The following is a 25149-nucleotide window of genomic DNA, read 5'->3' as shown; positions in this document are numbered from 1 at the left end:
TCTTTTATTTTAGATAATATAATCTGTACATTATCCAAACATATTACAGGGAAATATTTTCTTTTATTTTAGATCATATATTCTGTACATTATCGAAAAATATTTCAGGAGAATATTTTCTTTTATTTTAGTTTATATATTTGGCACAGTATCTTATAGTTAAGACTTAAACCCAAAACATAATTAATTAGAATATTTTTGACCATGTTGTTACCCATACTAATTATTTATGCTACTCTTCGTTCACATGTTATTGCTTGATACATGTTAAATGTGTATTATGTAATCTGTGACAATTGAAAATAAAGTGATTTGTATTGTATTGTATTGTATTGACAGAAAAATGTTTAAGGTCTTTCAGTCTAATGAACTAAATTAACATTGATGGTTGTTAGCACTAGTATAAAAGCACATGTAATGAAATGAATGAAATAGAATCTCATCAGGAAATCGAGTTTTATATTTATGTTGTTAAATAAGACATCATGTCAACGAAATCTTTCCTTTCTAATATGCGCTTACGTCATTCTATTAATCAGTGTTTGTTCATTTGTGATACACTTAAAGTTGTTAACTTATTCCTACTTCTTGCAGTGTGTGATTCTATGACAGATGAATTTGAGGAGTTTCCTGACTTTGCTATCAACAGTTACAGTCATCTTTTGTATTGGGCAACGCTTGACAGCACAGAAATATGTAAAAATAAATGTATCGACAACAAAAACTGTCTTTCCTATGAAGTTAAAAATGCTTATCATACATATATTTTCTGTAAATTGGCATTTGTTTCGCGTGACATGATGTTGGATGCCTTTCCTGAAAATATCATAGAGTATAGTGAGGCGACACTTTATACTAGAAAGTGTAGTTAAACGACATTGTTCCAATGTACGAATACATGTATCAACAGCAGATTACGTAACACGTAAAATAGTGTTTCTTGACAAAGGCCTTTGTAGTTAATTTGCGAACTTTTATTTTGGTTAAGCATGTCATCGTAAAAAAAGAATTTTTGAAACTAAAGATATATCAAATTCGACATAGTTCAGTTAATTTATGTAGTGAAAAGCAAGACTGTTTTAACATTTTATTTGATTGTTTACTTAAAGTTACACAAAAAGACGCATAATTGTAGATATTTTTAAGACTAAGTTTACCTAGAATAGCTTTGATTTATTTTAAAATCATTTTTCTTTTCTTATTTACGATAGAGAGAGTTAATTGATCCCTGAAGAACGTCCTTAACGACAGCATTAAAATGTTGCAGCTTGTTCATGAACGGTATAAGTAGTACAAGCGACCATCCACGCTCACCCTTGCACCGGTTAATTTATTTAATTAAACTTTTGAATTTTGGTACATCCGCAGATGTAATCATACGGCAATTATTCTGTTACCATCAGCCATAAGTGTCATACTATGAAAGGTGGTGTATGTTTCTGGCGTTATATAATTCGTGTGCCCTAAACGAGAAATTGATGGGCGAATTAAATAAATGGGAGTTTTAAAACTGATCACAGGTTATAAAGTCTGCATACGACATATAATCTGTAGAAAAACAAATTACGAATCAGGTATGATATTCTTCTTGTGATGAAACATCAGACAAGTAAAGAATACTGGAACCACCAAATAGAAAAAAAAATATGTAGAAGTACCAAAAACAGAACATAAAAGCAGGGTGCATTTACATGATAATTAGTAACATTTACAATTTTACATTTTTATCTTTTAATTGATATCTTTACAGATAAGAAATTAATATTATATGATTATGATCATTACATGAATTTGATTATTTATTTGTGTTGATATATATTTCAAGTGTAATGTAATATGTATGTGAGATATGTTTCAAGTTTTTTTATTATGTATTTATGTATGTACATGTATATAGAATAGATTTGATATTGAACACAAGTAATATTGGATTAAGTTGCCCAGAATTTTGCTTCCCAATATAAAATTTAATATCATGTAACACAATTTTTATGGTTTTATATCAGAAATATGATGCTCAAATTAAGATTTATCAATTTTGTAAGTTCCAAAAAGTATTATTTATAAAGATATTACCGAATTAAACAAATAAAGGGAGGTAATAAAAGTTTATTTTCAATAAGACTTAGTCAAATATTTTATTAAGAAATGAATGCATATATTTCAATGACTAGATATAATATTTACAAATATTTGCAGTATATATTTAACATATTTTTGATATTAGAAAACTGTTTTATAAGCATAAGTATAATACATATATATATATAATTTCATTTAAGTGTGGTATACAACCTTAATTACAAAATACAGGATCTTTAAATGTTTGGATAAAGAAAACGCATTCACTTTTTATCTGCTACAAATCACTGATAAGTTAAAAAATAATATAGGTTTAATCGATGTATATCGGCTGTTTAACACCGGTTTGAAGTTTTGGTTTGAAGGAATTGACCAAGAAGGCCGTAGACATTAAACATAGCGTATGATGGTTATAACTAACAGGAAAATGAGAATTATGCTATATGATCATGTATCATAAAGTTTAAATACGAGTTTTTATATGTGACTGCGGCAAATAATATATCCCATGCGAACAGTGCAGATAAGATCAGCAAGTACATGTTTTTGCAGTTTGCTTTAAAGTCCGTAAATGTTTTTTTAATCGTGTTGTAAGTTTTTCATGAATATGTATATCATGATCTTTGTTTGCATTTCACATGTTGTTTAAGTTTTGAACAATTGAATTAACTTAAGTTCATGATAATTCTGATTTGATGTTAACTAAATATCAATTGCGTGTACACGTTACAACAACTTAATGTTTGTCTGAAACTAATTACATTTATTTTATTTTTCAGTTTTCTTTTTGTAAACATGCAAATCAATATTCCATGCTAATTATTATTAAAACTTATTTTGATTAAATCCTGCTCTTTAAAATCAATGTGGTACTAGAAAAAGCTAAATAGAAATATGTAGAAGGACCATAAATACAGCATTAAAGCAAGGTGCTTTAACGTGATAATTAGTAACATATAATTTAACATTTTATCTTACAATTGATATCTTTACAGAAAAGAAATGAATGTTATGTGATTATGATCTTTACATGCATTTGATTATTTATGTGTGTTGATATATATTTGATGTGTAAGTTGTACTAATTTGTGATATATTTCAAGTTTTTTATAATGTATGTATGTATTGTTAACTATATAGAATAAATTTGAATTTTGAACACAAGTAAAATTGGATTGAGTTGTCCACCATTATTTGATAAAGAAATCGCGTCCATGTTTATTTGCTACAAATAACTGATTAATGTGTTTTAATAGGCGCTTTTTGCAAAAGCAAATAGCAAAATAAATATGACATAACATATCATAGAATTATTCAGCATAAAACATAGCATAGTAATTTATAATGATTATAATTAACAGGAAAATGAGAATTATGCTATATGATTATGTACCAAAAAGTTTAAATACGAGTGTTTGTAATTCAACATTTACTGTGACGGCAACTAAGTCATCCCAAGCGAACAGTACAGACACAGATCAGCCTTCTGCTCTTCACAGTTCGCTGTTTAGTCTGTACTTATTTTTTTAAATGTTTCATTTAATGTTATCGTTTTACTAAATTGTTGTAAGTTTTTCGTGAATATGTATATCACGATCTATCTTTGTTTTAGTTCACATTTTCTTTTATTTTTTAACTTGCGAATGTGCAATTCATTTCGCATACCGAATATTATAATTTGAAAATGTATTCATTCAATCTTAAAAAGAATAGTGTTGTTCTTGATGTTACTTAATATTAATTGTTGTACACGTTACCACAATTAAATGTTTTTTCCTGAAACTAATTACATTTATATAAATGTTCAGTTTTTTTACAAACATGCAAACTCATAGTCCACGCTTATCATTAATTAAACTTTTTTCACTTCATTCTGCTCTTTAAAGTCAGCGTGTTTCTAGAAAAAGCCCATTAGAAATAAAAAAAGTACTAGTACCATAAACATAACATTAAAGCAGGTTGCATTAACATGATAATTAGTAATATTTACAATTTTACATTTTATGTTATACTTTATATCTGTACAGATAAGAAATTAATGATATGTGATTATAATTTTTTCAAGCAGTTGAATTTTTATAAATGTTGATGTATATTTGATGTGATATTAATTTTGTATTAATGTGTGATGCATTTCATGTTTTTTTTTTATTTATTAATGTTTTGTATATAGAATAGATTTGAATATTGATCACAATTAATATCGGATTTAGTTGTCCATCCATTTTTATCTGCTACAAATCATTGATAAGTTAAGAAGTAATGTTAATCGGAAATTTTACACCGGTTTCGAGTTTTGATGTGTTCCAATTGACCACGAACGCCGTAGATATAAAACATAGCGTATAATGAGTATAACTAACAGGAAAATGTGAGATATTCTATATGAACATGTATCAAAAAGTTTAAATACGAGTTTTTATAATTTCACATGTACTGTGATGGCAATATTAAGACATCCCTTGCGAACAGTGCAGACCAAGATTCGCCGGTACATGCTTTTGCAGTTCGCTATTTAATCTGTACAAATTTTAAATTTTACCGTTTTTTAATTTTCTAATCGTGTTGTAAGTTTTTCATGAATATGTATATCATGATCTTTGTTTTCATGTCACATGTCGTTTATTTATGATTTACGAAAGTGCATTTCATCTCACATACTGAATTTCAAAGTTTTGGAAAAATGAATTAACTTAAATTTATGATATAGCCGATTTGATGTTTACTTAATATCAATTGTTTGTACAGGTTACCACATCTAAATGTTTTTCCTGAAAAAAATATATTTCAATTATCTATTTGTAAACATGCAAACTAAATTTCCTTACTTATCATTATTTAAACTTTTATTTGTTAAATTCTGCTCTTCAAAATCAGCGTGTTTCTAGAAAAAAAGCCTAATTGAAATATGTAGAAGTACTAGTACCATAAACACAACATTAAAGCAGGTTGCATTACCATGATAATTAGGAACATTTACAATTTTACATTTTATCTTATACTTTATATCTGTACAGATAAGAAATTAATGTTATGTGATTATGACCTTTACATGAATTAGATTATTTATTTGTGTTGATATATATTTGAAGTATAATTTGTATTTATGTGTGGTATATTTCAAGTTTCTTTGATTATGTATTTATGTGTTTTATATAGAATAAACACAAATAATATTGGAATAAGTTCCCCGCAATTTTGCTTCCCGATATAGAATTCAATGTTTGGATAAAGAAAACGCATCCATTTTTGTGTGCTTCAAATCACTGATTACTGTGTTTCAACAAAAGCAAATTGCAAAATAAAAAAAAACATAACATATCATAGAATTATTTCAGCATAAAACATAGCATATGATGTTTATAACAAACAGGAAAATTTGAATTATGCTTTTCGATTATGTATCAAAAAGTTTAAATACGAGTGTTTTGAATTCATTATTTATTCAGATGGCGGCAACTAAGACATCCAATGCGAACAGTGCAGACCAAGATCAGCCGGTACATGTCTGCCGCCTGATTATGCTCTTCACATAGTCTTTACTTATTTTTAAATGTTTCTTTTAATGTGATCACTTTTCGTGTTGTAAGTTTTTCATGAACATTTATATCATGATCTATGTTTACATTTCACATGTTGTTTTATTTATGATTTACGAAAGTGCAATTCATCTCACATACTGAATTTAGAAGGTTCGAAAAATTGAATTAATTTAAATTTATGATATTGTTTTGATGTTAAGTTGGTATCAGTTGTGTGTACAAGCCACCACAACTGAATGTATTTCCTAAAACTAATTTCATTTATATTATATTTCCGTTTTTCTATTTGTAAACATACAAACCAATATTACATGCTTATCTTTTTTAAAAACTTTTTGTCATTAAATTCTGCTCTTTAAAATCAGTGTGTTACGCTTTTTATTAAAACCTTACATCAACATCGATCCCTGTTTGTCATTTCAGTTTTATGAAGAGATGACTACTAAGCTACTGATTATGTGATTGTGTTAGGATTTGCCTAACCTTATACAACATTTCGACGCTATCGTGCACGTCGATTTTGAAAGTGCATATTTGCAGGGCCCCATACTTGCCCCGCCCAACAATAACTTTAATGTAGCATGGATAAAAATGATGAGAGAAAAATGACACGTGAAATACATACATATATAAATTCACTATGATTCTAGAAATTCAAACAAGTCATTTATGGGTACTATTATACACGAAACTTGAAAATATTATGATACTCATATTTTTCTTTGTTTTTTTTAATTGTTTGAAATATGATACCATTTTGAAACATTTTCAACTCTTTGCGAATAAAAATAAATGCAAAGACTTCAAATCGTGCTGTAGGTGACCTATGCCATACATTAAAACAATATTATCGGACTACACAATGTGAAAGAAGAAAAGCAAAACTTTAAAAACTTAAAAGACCTTTATAGACTTCACCAAAGTAAACTTTAATCTAGAACTCGTGTCTGTGCTTTTCGTTATATAATTATCGCTTTCGTTTCCATTCCGTGATGCACAAGATGATACACTATATTTTAGAAAGATTTAAGAGATTTTAATTTATTGGACGGATGTGAAAATATATGTATACCATTGCGTCTCCATTTTATTTTTTGCAATTAACCGAGTATTTAGATTTTCTTTTATTTTATTTCCATATATTGTCAATCAAAATATGGCAATTGTTAAAAAAAATAGAAAAGGTGTGATCCCTCCAAAGCATTAAACACAACAGAATTACATGAAAATTGCAGATTCGGTTCGTTTTGATTGAGTCTGAACATAAGGAGTAATGAACATTCCTCAACCCCATTAGCACCGACTGAACGGTACTCAATTTTCTACACTTAAAGGTGTTTGAATCAATGATCACAAAGGACCAGCAAAAATAAAGCAACACTATAGTGAAGTACGAACACTTGCTCCTCACATATGGTATAAGATATGTATTAATACCAGTTGACACATTGACAATAGGAGCATTCCTACAATCAAACCAATCAAAAGGTCACACGGGTAGACAATTCATCACAAACGTTGTTTAAAAATGACTTATCTTAAAATAAAAGCAACAAAAAAGATCATATAACTCAATTTTTTATGGTTTTATATCATATATCTGATGCTCAAATGAAGATTTATCAATATTGTTTGTTCCAAAAAGCATTATTTGTAAAGAAATAACCGATATTTTATTTCATGATAATAAAGGGAGGTAATTAGTAAGTAATCTATTTTGATAAAGTCTTAGCCAAAAAATTCAATAAGAAAAATAAAAAATGAATGCATAGACTGAAATGATTACTTAAATTAGTTAAATCATTTGCAGTACATATTTAACATATTCTTGGATGTTTGGAAATTGTTTAAAAAGAATAATTATATACATATATAAAATACCATTTAAGTGTTGTTACATCTTTAATTACAACATACAGGATCTTAAATTATATTCTTAAACCTTTGGTTTGTAACTTTATAATAGCATTATACACCTTAAACATTTATACAATATGCTTTATCTAATAAAATGTTTAACATCGCCATTCGATATATTTATTATAGTCATTGATAGGAACGAAAGTATATCAAATATTGAAATTTAATAATATATTTTTTTCAATTAGTATGTTTTTAAGGCAATTTGCGTATTTCCGTGCTTAGAAATTTGTAAAAACTATGGGACATAATTCTTATTAATATGTGATATGAATTATTTATTCGACCTTTTAACATATTAACTCTATATATAATCTAAATAAAATAATGCATTAATCATTCTTACATGCCACGAATTTTCCTAAAGTTAGCTTAAAGGTTATTGTCCTTATAATTGATGTCAATAACCAATCATTTATAATGGTAACATCCATGTCATTGTAATCATAAACGATAATTAGTCAGTCATAAAATGTCTTAAATATATCACTGGTCCAGGTTAAACACCTTCAAAATGCTTGCCTAGCACTATTTTATAATCGTGTAGCTCGTAATGATTGTTATAATTAAATTAAATTGTTACTCAAAGTCCATACAATTAATGATTTATGTACCAACTTTTAGCTATTTACCCATTAACTTGACTGTATATTAATTGCTGTATATGTAAATTTTGAAATAAATTTTTCATAAATGTTTTTATCATCCAGTATGACATAATGTTTCAATGAATAATAACACTTAATAACAATTAATATTAACACTTAATAATTAATTTTAGAAGTTCACGAAAAGATTTAACGATGGAAAGGATGAAATACTTCCTGAAGGAATCGTGAAGCTGTAAACTTATCTAAACTTATGTATAACCAAAGGATTACCTGTATACCTAGTAATTTTTATATTCTTAATATTATATAAATATTGACAGCTCAACTGCATTTATTTGTAAATAGTTGATTATGAATATATAAACTATGATAATAAGATACCGGGGTTATACTATATATAACTGCCATTGTTTAAGTATGTATTTTGAAAGGATGCATACTGTTGGCAGGGTGAAATTGAAATTTCAAATAACAAAATTATCGTAGACATACAACATACGAGGGGTGATCAGGAAATACGTAGACCTTTGCTGTATTTTCTGTACTTTCTAAAATTACTGAATTGCATGTATTAATCGCCGAAATCTGTTCGACATTGCACCTGAAACTCAATATCTTCATCAATTATTTTTATTAGATTATATAGTTTTTCTTTTCTCTTGTTATTATGTAGTACAAACTAGACAGTTTGGCATATGTTATGATGCTTTTACCCATAAAAAAACCACTTTCCTCAAAGCAAATGCAATACTGACCGCGAATTCTAATCGTTCAATATGAGACTATCGGAACATCAAGAAATGCGAGCAGCTGCAAAGTTTTGAGATTGATATGGGCATTTTGCTACATATTGTATGACAATTTCTTAAAACGTGCGTATACACAGAATCACAGATAATTTACAAATTAACGGTCTTCAAGTGTTTAATATATGTTTTTATATCTGTCTTTAAAAACAAGACAAAAAGACCCTTTTAGATAACATATGGTAGATATTGATTTGTATTTTATTGAATGTTTTAGCTTACGATGAGTTTTATAGAGAAAGTCGTCGTGTTTTCAGATCAACCATAGTGCATAACATTACTATAATAATTAGCGTAAAAATAATTTCAATGCAATGTGAGGTAAACGACTTTGCCATAAACTGAATCCTTTTGGTCATAATTATTTCCAAAGTTCTTTTCGTCTTAAAATGCATCTAGAAATATGTGGTCTGGTAAATTTCGATAAATGTTGACTTTTAAAGAGATTGAGGAAGCTAAATGAAATTGTAGTTTTGTCTGAATTTACTAGCATATTGATTTGAAAAAAGACCAAACAATTTACAGATATATATTGTTCTATGCAATAGATATATATCAAGTGCAAATTACTAAATGGTTAGATGATAATGTTAAATATTTTCTGTTAATATATATAAAATTCACTCGTTTATCTTAAAACAGTCAGTTTAATTGACATGCGGAAATCTATGGGGAATGAGAGGAACGTCCGGTGCCAGGCGTTCAAGCGACTTGTTCCTAACTGCTATGGGACCGAATCATACAAGGGATTATTACTTTAAAAAGAAAGAGAGATTAACTTTTTTATTGACGGTTAGTTTGTGTTATTATAGATCGACTAATTCGGACGTTCTATCAATCTGTCCTATATGGCATATTGTTCACAGAATATTAAGAAAGGAATACAGAACATAAGCCTATATTGTTATCCCAAAATGATCAGTTCAGAAGCAACAACAACACTGATGCGGTCTGATGTCGTTGTTATGATACAATAATTCGGAAGGCCATTGACCGATAAGAAGTAATGCTATATGTTAGTGATGTGATAATGTTTCTTTAACCTTTAACATGGATAGTATTGAAAGGCCATTCTCTGAAGAATTTAAACAACATTTGAGCCGCGTCACGACAAAACCAACATAATGGGTTTGCGACCAGTATGGATCCAGACCAGCCTGCGCATCCGCGCAGTCTGATCAGGATCCATGCTGTTCGCTCACAACTCTATAACAAGTAGAGAAACTGATATCGAACAGCATGGATCCTGATCAGGCTGCGCAGATGCGCAGGCTGGTCTGGATCCATACTGATCGCAAACCCATTATGTTGGTTTTGTCGTGACACGGCTCATTTGTTTTTTCTGTTATCCAACAGATCATCGTCTACTGTCATATACTCGTCTTGTCGCAACTACTATCATTTACTATCACACATATTGTGTTTTTTTTTCTTTTTGTGATTTCCTTAAATTTACTGACATTTTGTATATTTTTACACTTTCTCACATTCACGAGAGGACATTAAATTCGATAATAATAGTTTTGTAATTAAATATATTCATTTTTAGAACATACAGAATCGCGTAATTTTAGTATAACTTATCAAACAATGCGATTATCAGAAAGATGCGAATTGGAGATAATCACGTGGTTCAAAATCGATAACAAACAGTAAAATGTAGCAATTACACAAACCTTGGTATAGAACACTCTACGAATTGAACCGTGATAATTGAATTATTACCTTGGTCAAACGAAAATTATTTTTTTTATAAATTGCAGAAGCTTAAAGGGAGACACAGACAAAATTTTCATTTCTTATTTTTTAATTTTTTATTCATTATTCTGTAAATGCCCTCAAAATAAATATATTAGACAGTCAAAGGAACAAAACTTTTCTCTATATAAAGAATAAATGGTGGTTTCCAAACTTGACCTACGTGGGTCAGGTTAGAGCGCTTGCATTTCCCAATAGTTGTTAAAGTGAACTCTGGAAACGTTAAAGAACATGTCAAATGAATGATTTAGGCTTGTTTCAATCACACAATATCCAGAATATCTGTTATTGTAACTTCAAGGGTTTGTTGCCTGACTTGTTCCAAACTCTTCATCGACGGTGAGGAATTCAAGCTACCAACAACAAAGTAGGGAAGTCATGAAAGGGAATCACTTAAGGTTGCATTTTGGAATATAAATGGACTTAAAAGGAATATTACAGACAATGACTTTATAGAATTTATCGATTCATTTGATTTGTTTTTCTTAAATGAAACTTGGATTAGAAACATTAAATTTAGATATTACTGGTTATAAGGCATATCATATATATGGAACTAAGGTGAAACAAAACTCTAGAGGACGTTTTAGTGGTGGAATATCTGTGTATTTTAAGACTGAAATAGCAAATTATGTTTCAATAGTTGAAAGTATTGATAACGGAATATTATGGATAAGAATATCAGGTCAGTTGTTTAATTTTAAGACAGATGTTTATATTTGCCATGTTTACATACCCCCGTCAGATTCCAAAATATTAAAAACTAATGATTTTGATTTTTATGACGAGGTAGAAAAGGGTATTTTAAAGTACGAATTGTTAGGTAAAGTCTTCATTTCTGTAGACTTTAATGCTCGTTCCAGCGATAGCTGTGATTTTTTGACTTTTGATAAATATTTAGATAGTGATCAGCCATTTATTGACACTACATCTATCCCGCTTAGAGTAAGCCAAGACCACGTGCTAGATCATAGTGGGCGGAGTTTGCTAGCGATGTGCATAGCGACAAATTATTTGATAGCCAATGGTAGGCTTGACAGTGATTTTAGGTATCGGGGCTGTTACTTTAACCTCCCGACTAGGTGCAAGTTAGTTGACTACCTTTTTATTGAAATACCAAGATTTTGATGTTTTTAATTTTACGGTTCATGATTTTAAATGAATTTTCGATCATGCTTGTATATCTTTCGAATTCAGAATTGTTCACACAATATTGACAAAAATAAGGAAATTAATTCAGGTAATGAAATTAATCGAATTGTCTGGGATACAGGTAAAATACCGCTGTTCCGTGATAATCTCATGAAATAATCATGATATACTTAGCCGCCTAACGAATGAAGTGTGCACTCAACCGATTGACTGTACTGTAAACGAATTTTGTAGTTTCATGAAAACGCAAAATACGATGTGTTCGGGAAAAACACAACGAGTTACTGTAAACAAAAATAAACGTGACTTCTCAAATAAAAAATGGTTTGATGACAGCTGTTTTACAGCCAAACGAACGTTTAGTGCATGCCGAAACATTTATAACAGAAATAAAATAACGATAACCGTTGCTAGTTATAATAAAGCAAAAAGAAAGCGCGTCCGTAATTATAGAATACAAGAAGGTCGTAGATTAGTAGCTTGGCGTCCTCTCAACCGCGTGACTTTTGGAAATCTATTAAGAAGTCATATAAAAAGAAAACTCAACCGCAAGTTCTCTGACAATTGATGAGCTACAAAGACATTTCCAAGAAATGTTCGGCGGCGTTTAACAAACGATAACGACCAACAAATCCCAGAAAATTCGAATTCTAATAATATTTCGTTGGATTTAGAAATAACTCTAATGCAGAAATCCGTGACGCTGTTTTTCATGCAAAATAGTAACAAAGCTCCGGATTAGATAACCTCCCCGCTGAAATTTTTTTTAAATCGACATTTGACATAATCTCTCCCATTCTCAATAAATTATACCAATAAGATTTTTAATGACCATGAATATCCCACCGCATGGGACAAGGAATTATAACCCCCTATATTTAAAAAGGGTGATATAAACGTGCTAAAAACTATCGCGGGATAACACTGATTTAATATAATAGCGAAAATATATCGCAAATATTACTGAATCGTCTTGAGCAAAATGGTCGACAGAACATGATAAATTGTCAAACAACCAATTTCGTTTTTCAAAAAGGAAAATCTATCACTGACTGTATCTTTATATTAAACGCCGTCATATCTAAGATACTAAACTCCAAGCAAAAACTCTTACTGTATTTTCATCGATTACGAGCAGTGTTTCGATAAAATCGACAGGCAATTTTGTGGCAAAAGTTGATAAATGAAAATGTAAGTAGTAAATTTGTTATGGCGTTAAGATCCATGTATACTGCGGTGAAGTCATGCGTGGCGTTATAATTCAGAAGTCTCTGACTTTCTATCTTCTGACATTGGAATTAAAACAAGGAGACCCCAGTTCGCCTGTTATGTTTATGTTCTTCGTAAACGACATCACACAAAACATTAATTGTAATTTAGATGATGTCATAACAATTGATGACGTCAAACTATTTTTGATATTATACGCGGATGACATGGCTTTATTGGCTACATCACAAAAATCTCTTCAGTTTATGTTTAACGATGTCGAGAATTACTGCTGCACATGGGGTATGAAAATAAATGTTAACAAAACGAAGGCCATGTTTTTGAAAATGCAGAAGTACTTTCGCAGATTTTCTATATATACGGTCAAAAAATTGAACTGGTGAACTCCTTTAAATATCTCGGTGTCAATTTTTTCAAAAATGGTAACTGGGCACGCACACAGAAACAAAATTGCCGTCCACGCCTCGTTTTCACTGCATAACTTGTTTCTATTTTTCGAAAAATTGAATTGCCTAACTCAAAAAAATTCATTTTATTTGATGTGTTAGTTGGATCCGTGCTGAATTTTTGCTCAGAAATATGGGGTACACAATAGAGCCACTGATATTGAAATGATACACTTAAAATTTTGAGGTATATCCTAGGGGTACGTAAATCAAACAAACTTATCACTTTGTATGGGGAGCTTGGTAGAGTCCCTTAAAATATTTATCGAAAATAACTATTTTGAAATATTGGAGAAAACTTATTTCGCATGACAACTTATCGCTAACGTTTAAAACATACAGTGTCTTAAAATTTGACGCGGAATAACAATGTCACGTATAGAAACAAAAATTGGGCTTCACATGTAAAAACTATACTCGAAGAGCATGGTTTCGGTTACGTATGGCGATAACCAAGTTCTGGATAATGTTACCTTTGATATCGTAAAACGTAGAATCCTGGATAATTATAAGCAGTCATGGTATGCAGAAATAAATAATTCTCCGCGATTACAAAGCTATAGTTTTTTAAACACACTTTTGAAGCGCGAACATATATTGATTGTATACAAGATAGAAAATATATGACAACTTTATCAAAATTTCGGGTATCTGCACATAAGCTATTTATAGAATCCGGACGATATACGAATATTCCGCGAGAGCAACGGTTATGTAAGTCCTGTAACATGAAGAGAGTTGAAACAGAGTTTCACTTCTTGATGGTGTGTCCTAGATATAGGGAACTTAGAAAAAGTTTTTAAAGGGATATTTCTGTAGGCGGCCGACAATTAATAAATTTGAATCTTTATTAAATTCTAAATCGAAAATAGAGCTAAACAACCTTTCGAAGTTTTTATATTTTGCAAATAATGAGAGAATATCTTGATGATGTAGTATCAATTAATATCATATTAACATCTTGGTGTAGTGTCAATATCATATTCAAGACATTTTGTGCAACCTGCTATTTCCTAAGTATTTTAAGACCTTTCAGGAAATAGTGTTTATATTATAATTTCATTCCATGTCAGATCTCATTTTCATGGATGTATATATAATTATGTTTTGTTTTGCTATAAACATTGTAATAATGTTTTATTTGCAATAAAGTTATTTGTATTGTATTGTTGTATTGTTTAAAACTATTTAGTGATTCTATTGGCGTCTAAATTTTGTTCAACATATATAGATATATGTATGCTTCAAACCAAAATAGGATAGAATTTAAACAGAATTTCATGCTGAAACTTCAAGAAAAGTCATTTTAGCTTGATTTGAGTACATTAGATCATTTTAATATTTTTGACATTATTTTGCCTGAATATCCCTTTAATATATCAGAAGAATGCAAAACAGGTTAATTTATGACAACTTTTTATAATCATTAGTATGTACAAATCTAAAACAGACAGTTTAAATAAGTTTTATATGGTTATTTTCTAAGACAATTGATTTACAATAATCATTTGATAAAGAGTTTGAATTTTATCTCAGTCTTTTACAATATATCCAGGTAATGCGGTAAACTACTAAATATCGGAGTGAACTGCATTGAAAATAAATTGTTTCCATAAAAGTACAGCTGACATTTAACATGTTATTATCCGCATTAGCCCACTGGAATTCGGTCACTGTTGATGGATCGCCTTATCTCAATACTATCTTAACAATTTGTTGTTATTCTGCTGTTGACGATCAATTAACATGTCATTGACACAGGAAAGATTGAAGAAGTATTCTCTGTGATAAATGCACAGTTGATATTACGTCATCATAAGCCAATCGAATAGCTGATATCAAATATCTAGAGGAGATACAACCGTTGTCAATCAACTTTATATTTCTCTAATTACAATACTGTTATTCATAAGGTAGAATTTTATAATCCGTGTTGAAAAACACTTCCTTAAAAAAAAAAAAAAAAAAAACCCAAAAACTTGGAATGCAAAAATGGGGAAATTGTCAATGTTGCAGAGTTAGTTTGATTGAGGCTGTTCAAGGACTTTATAGGAAATATGCAGACTGATTTTGTCTCTGCATTTTATTTTTATTTCCTTTAAAACAATACTTCAACAATAATAATACCAAGTGACATAGGCATTATGTCTTTAATCTGTCTATATCAACACTAATGATGTTAGCATTTGCTTAATCGTACACTTAGAGGAACAATTAAAGGAACCCTTTAAATCATCCCTTTAACTCAATCTTCCTTGTGGCTGAGGGGTTGCCTTCAAGGGTTGAGGCATCAGATTTGCAGCCACCGTTTATCCCTGCATGACCGTAAAAAGCGACTAAATGGTATCAAATGCAGGAGCATATGCTAATCTTAGCTCCAGCAGGTAAGGTGTTTTTGAATCCTGTTGTTCCTTTTGGCAAATCAAAGCCAAAAACTCCAAAGAATCACACTTTATTTTAAGGTCATGTCGAACCTGTTTGTGACCGCCAGATATTTGTCCGCCATGTATGAATCAACAGCGCGATAGCAATTAAATGTTTCTTTAGATTTACGATTATCTTTGCATTTACATCCGCTAAGCCGCAGTATGACAATATCAATGTTGGTACGACGTTATACCCAACAACAACTTCAAAAACAACAAAGAAAAAGAAAGAAAGATACTTTACACAATTATGTATACGTTAAATCCTGACTACAATTTATACCCATATACGAGAAATAGTTGAGTTAAATTTTCATATCAACACGTAATAGAACCCTTTATATATTACTTTTAAAAATTAACAGGCACCTTAAAATACATACATATTAAAGGATGCAAAAAAATAAACGAAACATGAACAAAACAAATTACAAATCCTTTTAATTTACATAATTTCAATATGGAATTTTGAACAGTTATGTATGTGTTGAAAATATTAAAAACTTTCTTAGAACCCTTATTATTTTTAAAAACGAAGAAAAACAAGTAGGAGAAGAAGACGAAGAAGAAAAAGAAGAAGAAGAACAACAACAACTATTACTAGAATAACGAATAAGTAATTAATCTTCTTTCTCATAATTGGAAATATAAGAGTCATGTAAGTAATTACTAGTGCCACTGTTTCGCGTTATTGATAAGGGTTTGTAATCTTTTCCCGATTAATTTTGCTATCTATTCATCATTTTCCGTTAATTCAAAACGAGAATATAGACGTACTCATAGTGATTTAAGTATAAAGCCAAAACTAAAAATATTCTGAGTATCATCACATTCACAACGTATTAGTTTTATATTCGAATCTAATCAAACCTAATTCAAATGATTGACACACAATCATCCTGCTTGTTATTAATAGCAGAGACAGTACTTTTCAGGAGTTGTACATGTATTTTTCTAAAGGCATTGTCAATCATGTTAACAATATGATTTTTATTCCTCACTGTTTTGTAATGTTAATTTCTCGTTATGTCTTTCTGTTTATGCCAAGTGATGAAGTAAATTTGCAGTGTTACATGGCTTACAGTTCTTTTTAACAGTACACGTGGTTTGTTTTTCTGAAACAAAATATTACGGCCGCCATTTTTGTCTCAATTCAACTTCTTTTTTTACGAAGTTCGCTACAAAGAGTCATCACCAGAATGACATTGACTGTCAGAAGGTTAATGTATTTGCAACCTAGAGTGCTTTTTTCGTATTAAATATCTTTTGGTGGAATAGTCATAAAGTAAACATCCGTTTTCATCTGCAGTTATTGCATGGGAATATGTGTCAAAATTAAACAAGCAGACGATGCAGCAAAAGGATTATTCAACAGTGAAATGTGAAACGTGATGTACAGTATATAGATGTAGAATATCGTTATTGCACATTGTCATAAAATTATGTCTATGATTGAGAGGATAAAAGACAATGAAGGACATTCTGAACAGGATCAATTTTCTCAGATGAAGCTGAATACAAATTTCAACCGCTTTTTGCAAGCTATACTCATACAAATAAATTATGTTATATCTTAGCAATTCTTCAGGAATTGTCCTTTATTTGTCTTGTCATAAGGTAAAGTCATTTAAAATTCTTGAAGTGTTGAAATCCAAAATAATATTGAATATGTGGCCTCAGACATGCTACACATTTTATTGGATCAACATTTGTAAGATTTCAAAACTTTTTCGATGCTCTTCAAGAATCCTTCCTTTTCCGAATAAAATTTACTCTCAACTGCTTGTTAAAAGTTGTGTTTGGTAACTGTAGAAGGTACCTCGTATACCGCTTAGTATTTTAATTTTTTTTGTCTGTTGGGCTAATTTATTCAATTAACGTAGATACAAAAGTCTTTCATTTCTTATGAGATTTTCAGTTTTTTGTTCTTATTTTCTCCTGACGAAATTTCCCTTTTTTAGAAATTACTTCGCATATCAACGAAAGAAATGTATTGTCAGACTCATGTGCTAATCGTCAAGTGGCGTGTGGCAGCTTTAAAATGTTCCCCGTATTTCACTTCTGTGTTCACTTGATATATTTTTTATTGTCCTTCAGAATCATTGATTCCAGCAATTTAAGCTGTTGAAAATTGAGTACCGCTCAATCCAGTGCCAGGGGTCATGAGCCATGTTGCACTTTTACATTATCCCTCATGTATAGACTCAATCAAACCAAGTCTGCATTTTTCGTGTAATTTTATTGTGAATAATGCTTCAGAGGTATCACCTTTTTTCCAGATTTTATATTGAAGGTAATTTATTAATATGATAAATATGATATTTGTTGGTTTCAACAATGTACAGACTTAATCAAACCGAGTCTGCAATTCTCTTGTTATTTTGTTGTGATTAATGCTTCCGAGGGATCACTTTGTTTCCGGATTTTTTCACTTCGTAGACATTTTACGGTTTCTATTATATTAACAGGCATCAAAGTAAAAACATAGTCTAGACAAATGACAGCAACGGAAAATTTTTAATTCACAGGCGAGAGATATAAGGAAATTTAGGAATTTTGTTCGTTTGACCAGACACTGAAAATAGAATAAGTAGGTCTGGAACAGTTAGCTTTAAAAATGTATAATCAAACATAAATACATTGTATATTGAAAAAGTTTTTTTAAAAATAAAATCAAACATGGAATATAATAAGATTTTAAAATATAGTAAAATATAAATTAATTGAAATAATTAAACACCAACATTACCAAACAACAACAGCAACAAAAATCAACAACAACGTACATTCGTTTTTATTTAGTTTGTTAATTAGAAATTATGAACAGCATATCTATTTGCATCGGCTTAAACAGCCTATATTAAATTCGATGCATTTTAAAGTTTATCGACACTAAATGTATTGAAACCAAGGAGCTCAAAAGAATCAAAGACAAATTGCTATAAGCCTTTTTTAGCAACGCGATTGAATTAATTTCCACGAAAAGCGGAGAATAAATTTAGATAAACAATACAAACAGATGGTAATTATGTACTTACGTAATTCATCAAAAATGAATGTTTATATAATATAAAACAAACAAATATATTTACTTGGAAAAAAAGAGTCTCAGACAGATCAAGTATTCATTGTAAGTTATTTTTGTTCATGCTAAAGGCTTTTACGAAAGTGTACTCTATCATTCTGTCGTAATATGAAACATTAATTACTATACAGAAGAAAACATAGCATACAACTAGAGTATGATGTTGTTGTTGTGAAACAAAAATTCAGAAGGCCATTTACCGATAAATAGACTATTTAAATGCTTTGATAATCGCATTCCTGTTTGTTTTGTGTGGGAGGTTGACAAAAAATTCACTCTTGAAAGTATCTTGGACAAACTGTCTCAACGACCGAGTCCACTACATTAGTTATTTAGCTGTCTGGTTTCAAAATCAACAATATGTATTATCAGCCATATTGTATTTATATCATATTAACTTCAATTAGAAGAAATTGTAAAACAAATGGTCACTTCATTTAATCATTTATTCAGTTTATAAAAGGTTTTTGACTGACATATTGTAATTTTTAACATTTTTTTTTACAATATTCCAGGGCTATAGTCTTCAGAACAGTGAAATGGGTATATATTTTTGTTTTTGTTGCTTAATGATACATTGTATCCGCACGTGATAATTTGCTCATAATTTATCATCTCATAAATTTGTTTAATGGATTTGAACTCGGGATACTCACGCGATAATAATTTAAAACGATCATCACTTTAGGAAATTACATGAATATTTATGGGCAATTAACGGAAAGAACATTGACTTTCTGAAATGAAGTTATCTACCGTGGAAAAAGCAGCACAGTCTATATATATTTGAATACATAACCAATAGTTCATTCAATTTAAACAAATAATAAATGTCTGCACATAAATCGCGTCATTCTGACAGTCTTAAGTCAGCTTAATTCAACCGATAGCAAGAACAATGTATCCAAGTACAATATTTTTGAAATGGGCATAAGAAATGTTTTATCCTCTGAATCGGGTATTATTTAAAAAAAGATAACATATAGATTTTAGTCCTCTTATCACTTTTGACAATTATATTTAAGTGGTTATAAAAATAGGCACAACAATGAATTTAATAACTTCAAACAATTACAGAGGTAACCGAATATAATAATCACATATATATTAATGTGTTTATTATACGGATAATAATTAATATGTGAAAAGAATCGGCGTTCTAATTATTAAGTTGATCAGTAATATTTACATAAAAGATAAGAAACCGGTCGTGATATAGTATATTTTACGAATGCGCTATTCTAATGGGTTGACCGCTCGAGTTGATTGTATCAAATTGAATTCCCTCAATTTTATATTGAGAATACAGTCAAATATATGCATGAAAACCGATGAAATTAACCATTGCCTTTTTATTTCAATAAAATCCGATTTTTTTTTCGCAATTCAATTTTATTGCTCTTTTTCGGCAACTACTATATAAAATATATAAATCACTTAAAATATGTCGTACAGACAAATACAATATACAATGTTCACAAAAATGCAGAAACACATCAAATTTACAATTCTTGGATAGTTTAAAATGCAATGTTTTATCTAGAAATTTATATAATTGTAGTATTCTATTTTTATTATCTGATGACATAATGTTAAATACAATGTAAAAGTTACAATGTATTTATTTTAAGTTAGAAACGATACATGTTTAATGAAGTTCAAAGATTTTCTTACCTCTGTATATAAAGGATAACATAATAAAAAATGTTATTCTGATTCAATATTGTTATACGAGCATTATTTACACAATCGGTTATTAAGTATAAACAAAACTGTGTTGTATACTTCATATGGTAATCATAGTATCTATACAGTCGTGCCACTCTTGTAAACATTGATCTCTTTTTCTCAGTTGAAATAACATATGATAATTGATATTGACGACATTGTCGTCAAAAACATACGAGAAATCCATATCATTTACAACAGATTGAATATATTTAGCCCAACGTTTATCATTCCTGTTAATATTAACATATAAGAGAGATTTTTATTGTTTTCTTTGATAAGCTCTGCACCTTATTATTGATGTTTTGTTATGATATGGGTATGAATACAAAACCAATACATTTGACGTTAGCGGTGGTGTTTAGCTGCTGTCTGTCATTTTATATTGTCGATTTTAGACTATAATAGTAACATTTGATTGCAAATCAAAATGCATTTTTGTATTAATTCACTTTTCTGTACATCATTCACATTTCGATCGTATTTTAAAGCACTGGCATTGATGTTGTTACTTTTCTGACAGATTAAGTATCACGGAAACGAATTGATACACACATGATATCCGTTATTTTTTAATGTTAATGTAATTAGTTGAAACAAATTTATTTCAGTTTGATTGTGTTGGAAGCTATAAGCATATTGAAACACTCGAATCCGTTCCTGGAACTAATTAGTACTTAGCAATGAATGTTAAACTTCTTGCTGAAGGAAACAAGGGTTTGCCCCTGACAGGGTTTTGACCCAAGTGGTTAGCAATCCTTAGATAGCTGGTTAGACGCGTTAACCACTAGGCGACGCCGCCACTTAATGAAATTTCCAAGCGACTTGATCAATGTATTTTCACCAGAAAAGTTGTAAGTACAAAATAGAAAAGAACTAAAACGATTATCATAACTGTATCTGACATGAATCAATTTTTGTAACGCTGTATCACACCAAAATATTATATAGATATGCATTGAGATATACAAAACTCTAGTAGTGTGGAACCTATGCAAAACCTAAACAATATTAACAAGAGTTGAGATACTCGATCAGTGATGATGCTGTTTGTCTACAATTCTAGCAGCTGCGATTTCAATTTCCCCGTCATCCAAAACAAAATAACTTAAATGTCTTTCGGTTTTCTATATTTGTAAGAGTAAATAAAATATACATTATATCAACCACCTCTCGCAAAACTAATATCTTTTTTCATCTCGCTAAACTAAGGTAGATATAAATTACTAGTACTAAATATTTATTTGATTTTAACAACAATGGTAAGGGATCAAAAAGAAAGGTTTAATGTTTTGTTTTGGTTTGTTTTGTTCTTACAAATTCAGTTTTCAAAGAACATTGTCTTATGTTTACAAATTCAATTTGCAAAGAACATTGCCTCTTAACTTACATAAATCATAAAATATCGAATAATAATCTTAATGATAAATCAAAAGTGAAAAGCAGATGTTCTTACAACACAACCTGAAGTTACTAAAAAGATTTGCAATTATTTTACAAGTTTCTTCTTAAAAGGATGGCAGAATTTGCACTCCTTTCCTACAGGCATGCCAGTCTATTAACCAATAGCACACGCTGTGAAAAGCTCTTCTCGGATGACATTTGACGTACTGCTGTTCTGTCTCCTAGTCTACGAGTTATCAGTCGTATTTCTGAACGCGTATTATAAGGATGAAAGGGAGATTGTAACGGATATATTGAATAGTAAGATTGTTGTTTTTACAGATACTGGTTACAATGTTTTTTTGTTTTGTTTTTTTGTTACAACAACTAATTATGATACTCGTAATGTACATATGCTTGCATTTATTTAATATAGGGGAAAATTTAACCAAAGTTTTCATTGTTGGTTGTTTAATGGTTTTCTCTATTAATTGTTCATCAGATCGACATTTAATGTTTAAATCAACTTTTATGTGTTTTTTTAATAAACATAACACAGAAAAAAGGACATATAAATGATATTCATTTTGCAAAATGAAGTTAAAAAATGTTATAAAAAGAATGGATAATCAAAGGAAGATGCAAAGCGCTTCTACGTGTATATCTAGTGACGGCAATGTCATATAACATGAAACTTTTTCATCTCTGCAAAACTATATTATATCACAGTAGGTCATTTTTATCACTGCAAGTCTCTTTAAAATGATTAATAAGATAAAGACATATCAATTCAAAGTGTACAACGTACATTTAGTTAGGTTTGTCGGTGTTTAAATTATTATACGTTCCTCGAAATGTAAAAAGTAAAAAATACGTTTAACAATATAATAATAATAATAATAATAATAATAATATAATAATAATAATAATAATAATAATAATAATAATAAAACAGAAAAAATAACCGTTCAAAAATTGATATTTTTTATTATTTTGCCATTTTATCTTTCATTGGAGATTCTTCATTTAAATGAAATAAATTTTAAAATGACTCCTTTTTGAAGTTTCTTAAATTGAAAATAAAACATTCTATCGTTTTTACATGAATTCCACCAAACAACACATGAATGGGCGAACGAACGAAATAATGACAGATAATCGAAAGTACGAGCAAACAAACAAACATTATTTTGATTATTGCTGCGATCAACGTTTCTTAATTTGATGAGATTTATCGTTTTAACAATCACAAAATATTTTATTTTGAATATGATTACTTATAGGAGACATGGACGGTACATTGCACTTTCCGTGTGCAGGCTTTGTCAAACCGAGCCTGCAACGATTTCAATTGTGTTGTTTTAGCTGTTCATTAGGGATTCGGTGTTCTCTATTTTATAGCAAATAACACATGAAACTCTAATAATATACAATTATGTACACAAAAACAGTACAAGTTCAATTAGATGTGTGTAACAAAGTATCACCCTTAAAGTGTTCCAGTCGTGAACATATGTACTCGTACAAACCCCTTGGGTTAAAAGTGGAGTCATTATCTGTCAAATTGCATTGATTTCAAGTGGTTACTTAAGTGAACAAGAATGGCAGGTGTTACCAGTTCACTAAATGGCAATATGTACCGATATATTGCCTCATAAATTTTAGTTCTTTTCTACAGAAATCTCTATATAGACAACCAATAAATAAAGATGGAAATAATAATGTTGTTCCCAAACGTTAAACGACCTGCAAAAAGTAAGAGTAGCAATTGGAATAAAAAATATATTAAAATAAGAAAATTTGTGTTTTTGTTTCATACAAAGTGCACATTTTTTAAAATTATCTTTTTCATTGTTATGAAAAATAAGGAGCAGACGACTTATGTCCATATAAAACATTGAGTTCTTGCCTCTGTGCTAGGGGTGTGGACGATACGGAATTTTGCATTTACTACTGCCATAAAAAGAAAATGCTCAATCAACTTAAACCTTTAAAGTCGGCTATTTTGTCGTGTTGAAGATCATTTAAGACTACTGTATTATTGTCATAACTTCATTCAAATAGTGAAATCAATAATGCCCAAAACAACGAAAATAAAAAAAATATTGCAGGCTCGATTTGATTTAACCTGTTCATTGACGGTAGTGTAATTGCGAGCTACTGTCCATGCACTCTAGCACCGGCTTAAGCAGAAAACAATATTGTAACATGGAAATGGTGAGGTTCTTTTCCAAAAAATGTCGAATAGCTTAATTGCTCTTTGACAAATTAAAACAACAGCGAATATATTGTCGAATTTTCTTTTTCTAGAATTTGCTAGATAAAGCATATTCATTTGAAGTACTGTTTATTGCTTGTGTCAGAAGATAGTTAATATAAATCATTGAAATGAACTAAATTGTTTCAATATTATTCATAGGTTTCTTTAAAAATACAAAGAAATAATGCTCACAAGTAATTTTTCCAGACCAACATTAACGGTTCACAAAGTGTTTTGTTTATTATGAACATATCGATATAATTATGTGAAATGATATTGTTTTGAAATATTAATGTACGTTAAGTTTGTGATTTTGTTAAATTTTCATTTGTCTCTTTCAGTATGAATATTGATCCATTGAACATGAATCTAAGTGAGGAATACCAGAATGCAACTGGCATATTGGACCAAAATGTTTCACATGTAATTCAGCAGAACCATGAAAACCAAACTCAGCCGTTATTCATAGTTCCATACCATCCGCTGACGTCATTTATAGAACAATATACAATCCCTGTTATATCTATATTCGGATTAATTAGCAACACACTGTCATCAATTGTGTTTTTACATAAAACTCTTAGGGATAGTTCTTGTAGTATTTTTCTCGCAGCAAGAGGTTTCATAGACAATGGATTCTTATCAACATTATTGATAGTGTGGATATCACAAACGTTCAATCTCCAATTAGGATCTTTAAGTGGATCATGTAAAGTCATC

The 25149-nt window shown here is 29.7% G+C and overlaps 1 protein-coding gene across 1 annotated transcript in view; it reads left to right on the top strand.

Moving 5' to 3' along the window:
* Positions 1 to 25149, top strand: part of LOC132730560 (uncharacterized) — a 59211-nt gene that overhangs the window by 10866 nt on the left and 23196 nt on the right. Inside the window, exon 5 of the mRNA XM_060716517.1 lies at positions 595 to 696. Coding sequence (XP_060572500.1) covers positions 595 to 696 — 102 coding nt within the window. The remainder of the gene's footprint in view (positions 1 to 594; positions 697 to 25149) is intronic.

Source organism: Ruditapes philippinarum, unplaced genomic scaffold (assembly GCF_026571515.1).
Source record: "Ruditapes philippinarum isolate M1 unplaced genomic scaffold, ASM2657151v2 ctg1725_1_1_1_1, whole genome shotgun sequence".
In the NCBI taxonomy this organism is placed as follows: Eukaryota; Metazoa; Mollusca; class Bivalvia; order Venerida; family Veneridae; genus Ruditapes; species Ruditapes philippinarum.
Note: the sequence above shows the minus strand (reverse complement) of the source record. Positions and strands in the feature narration are given on the sequence as shown.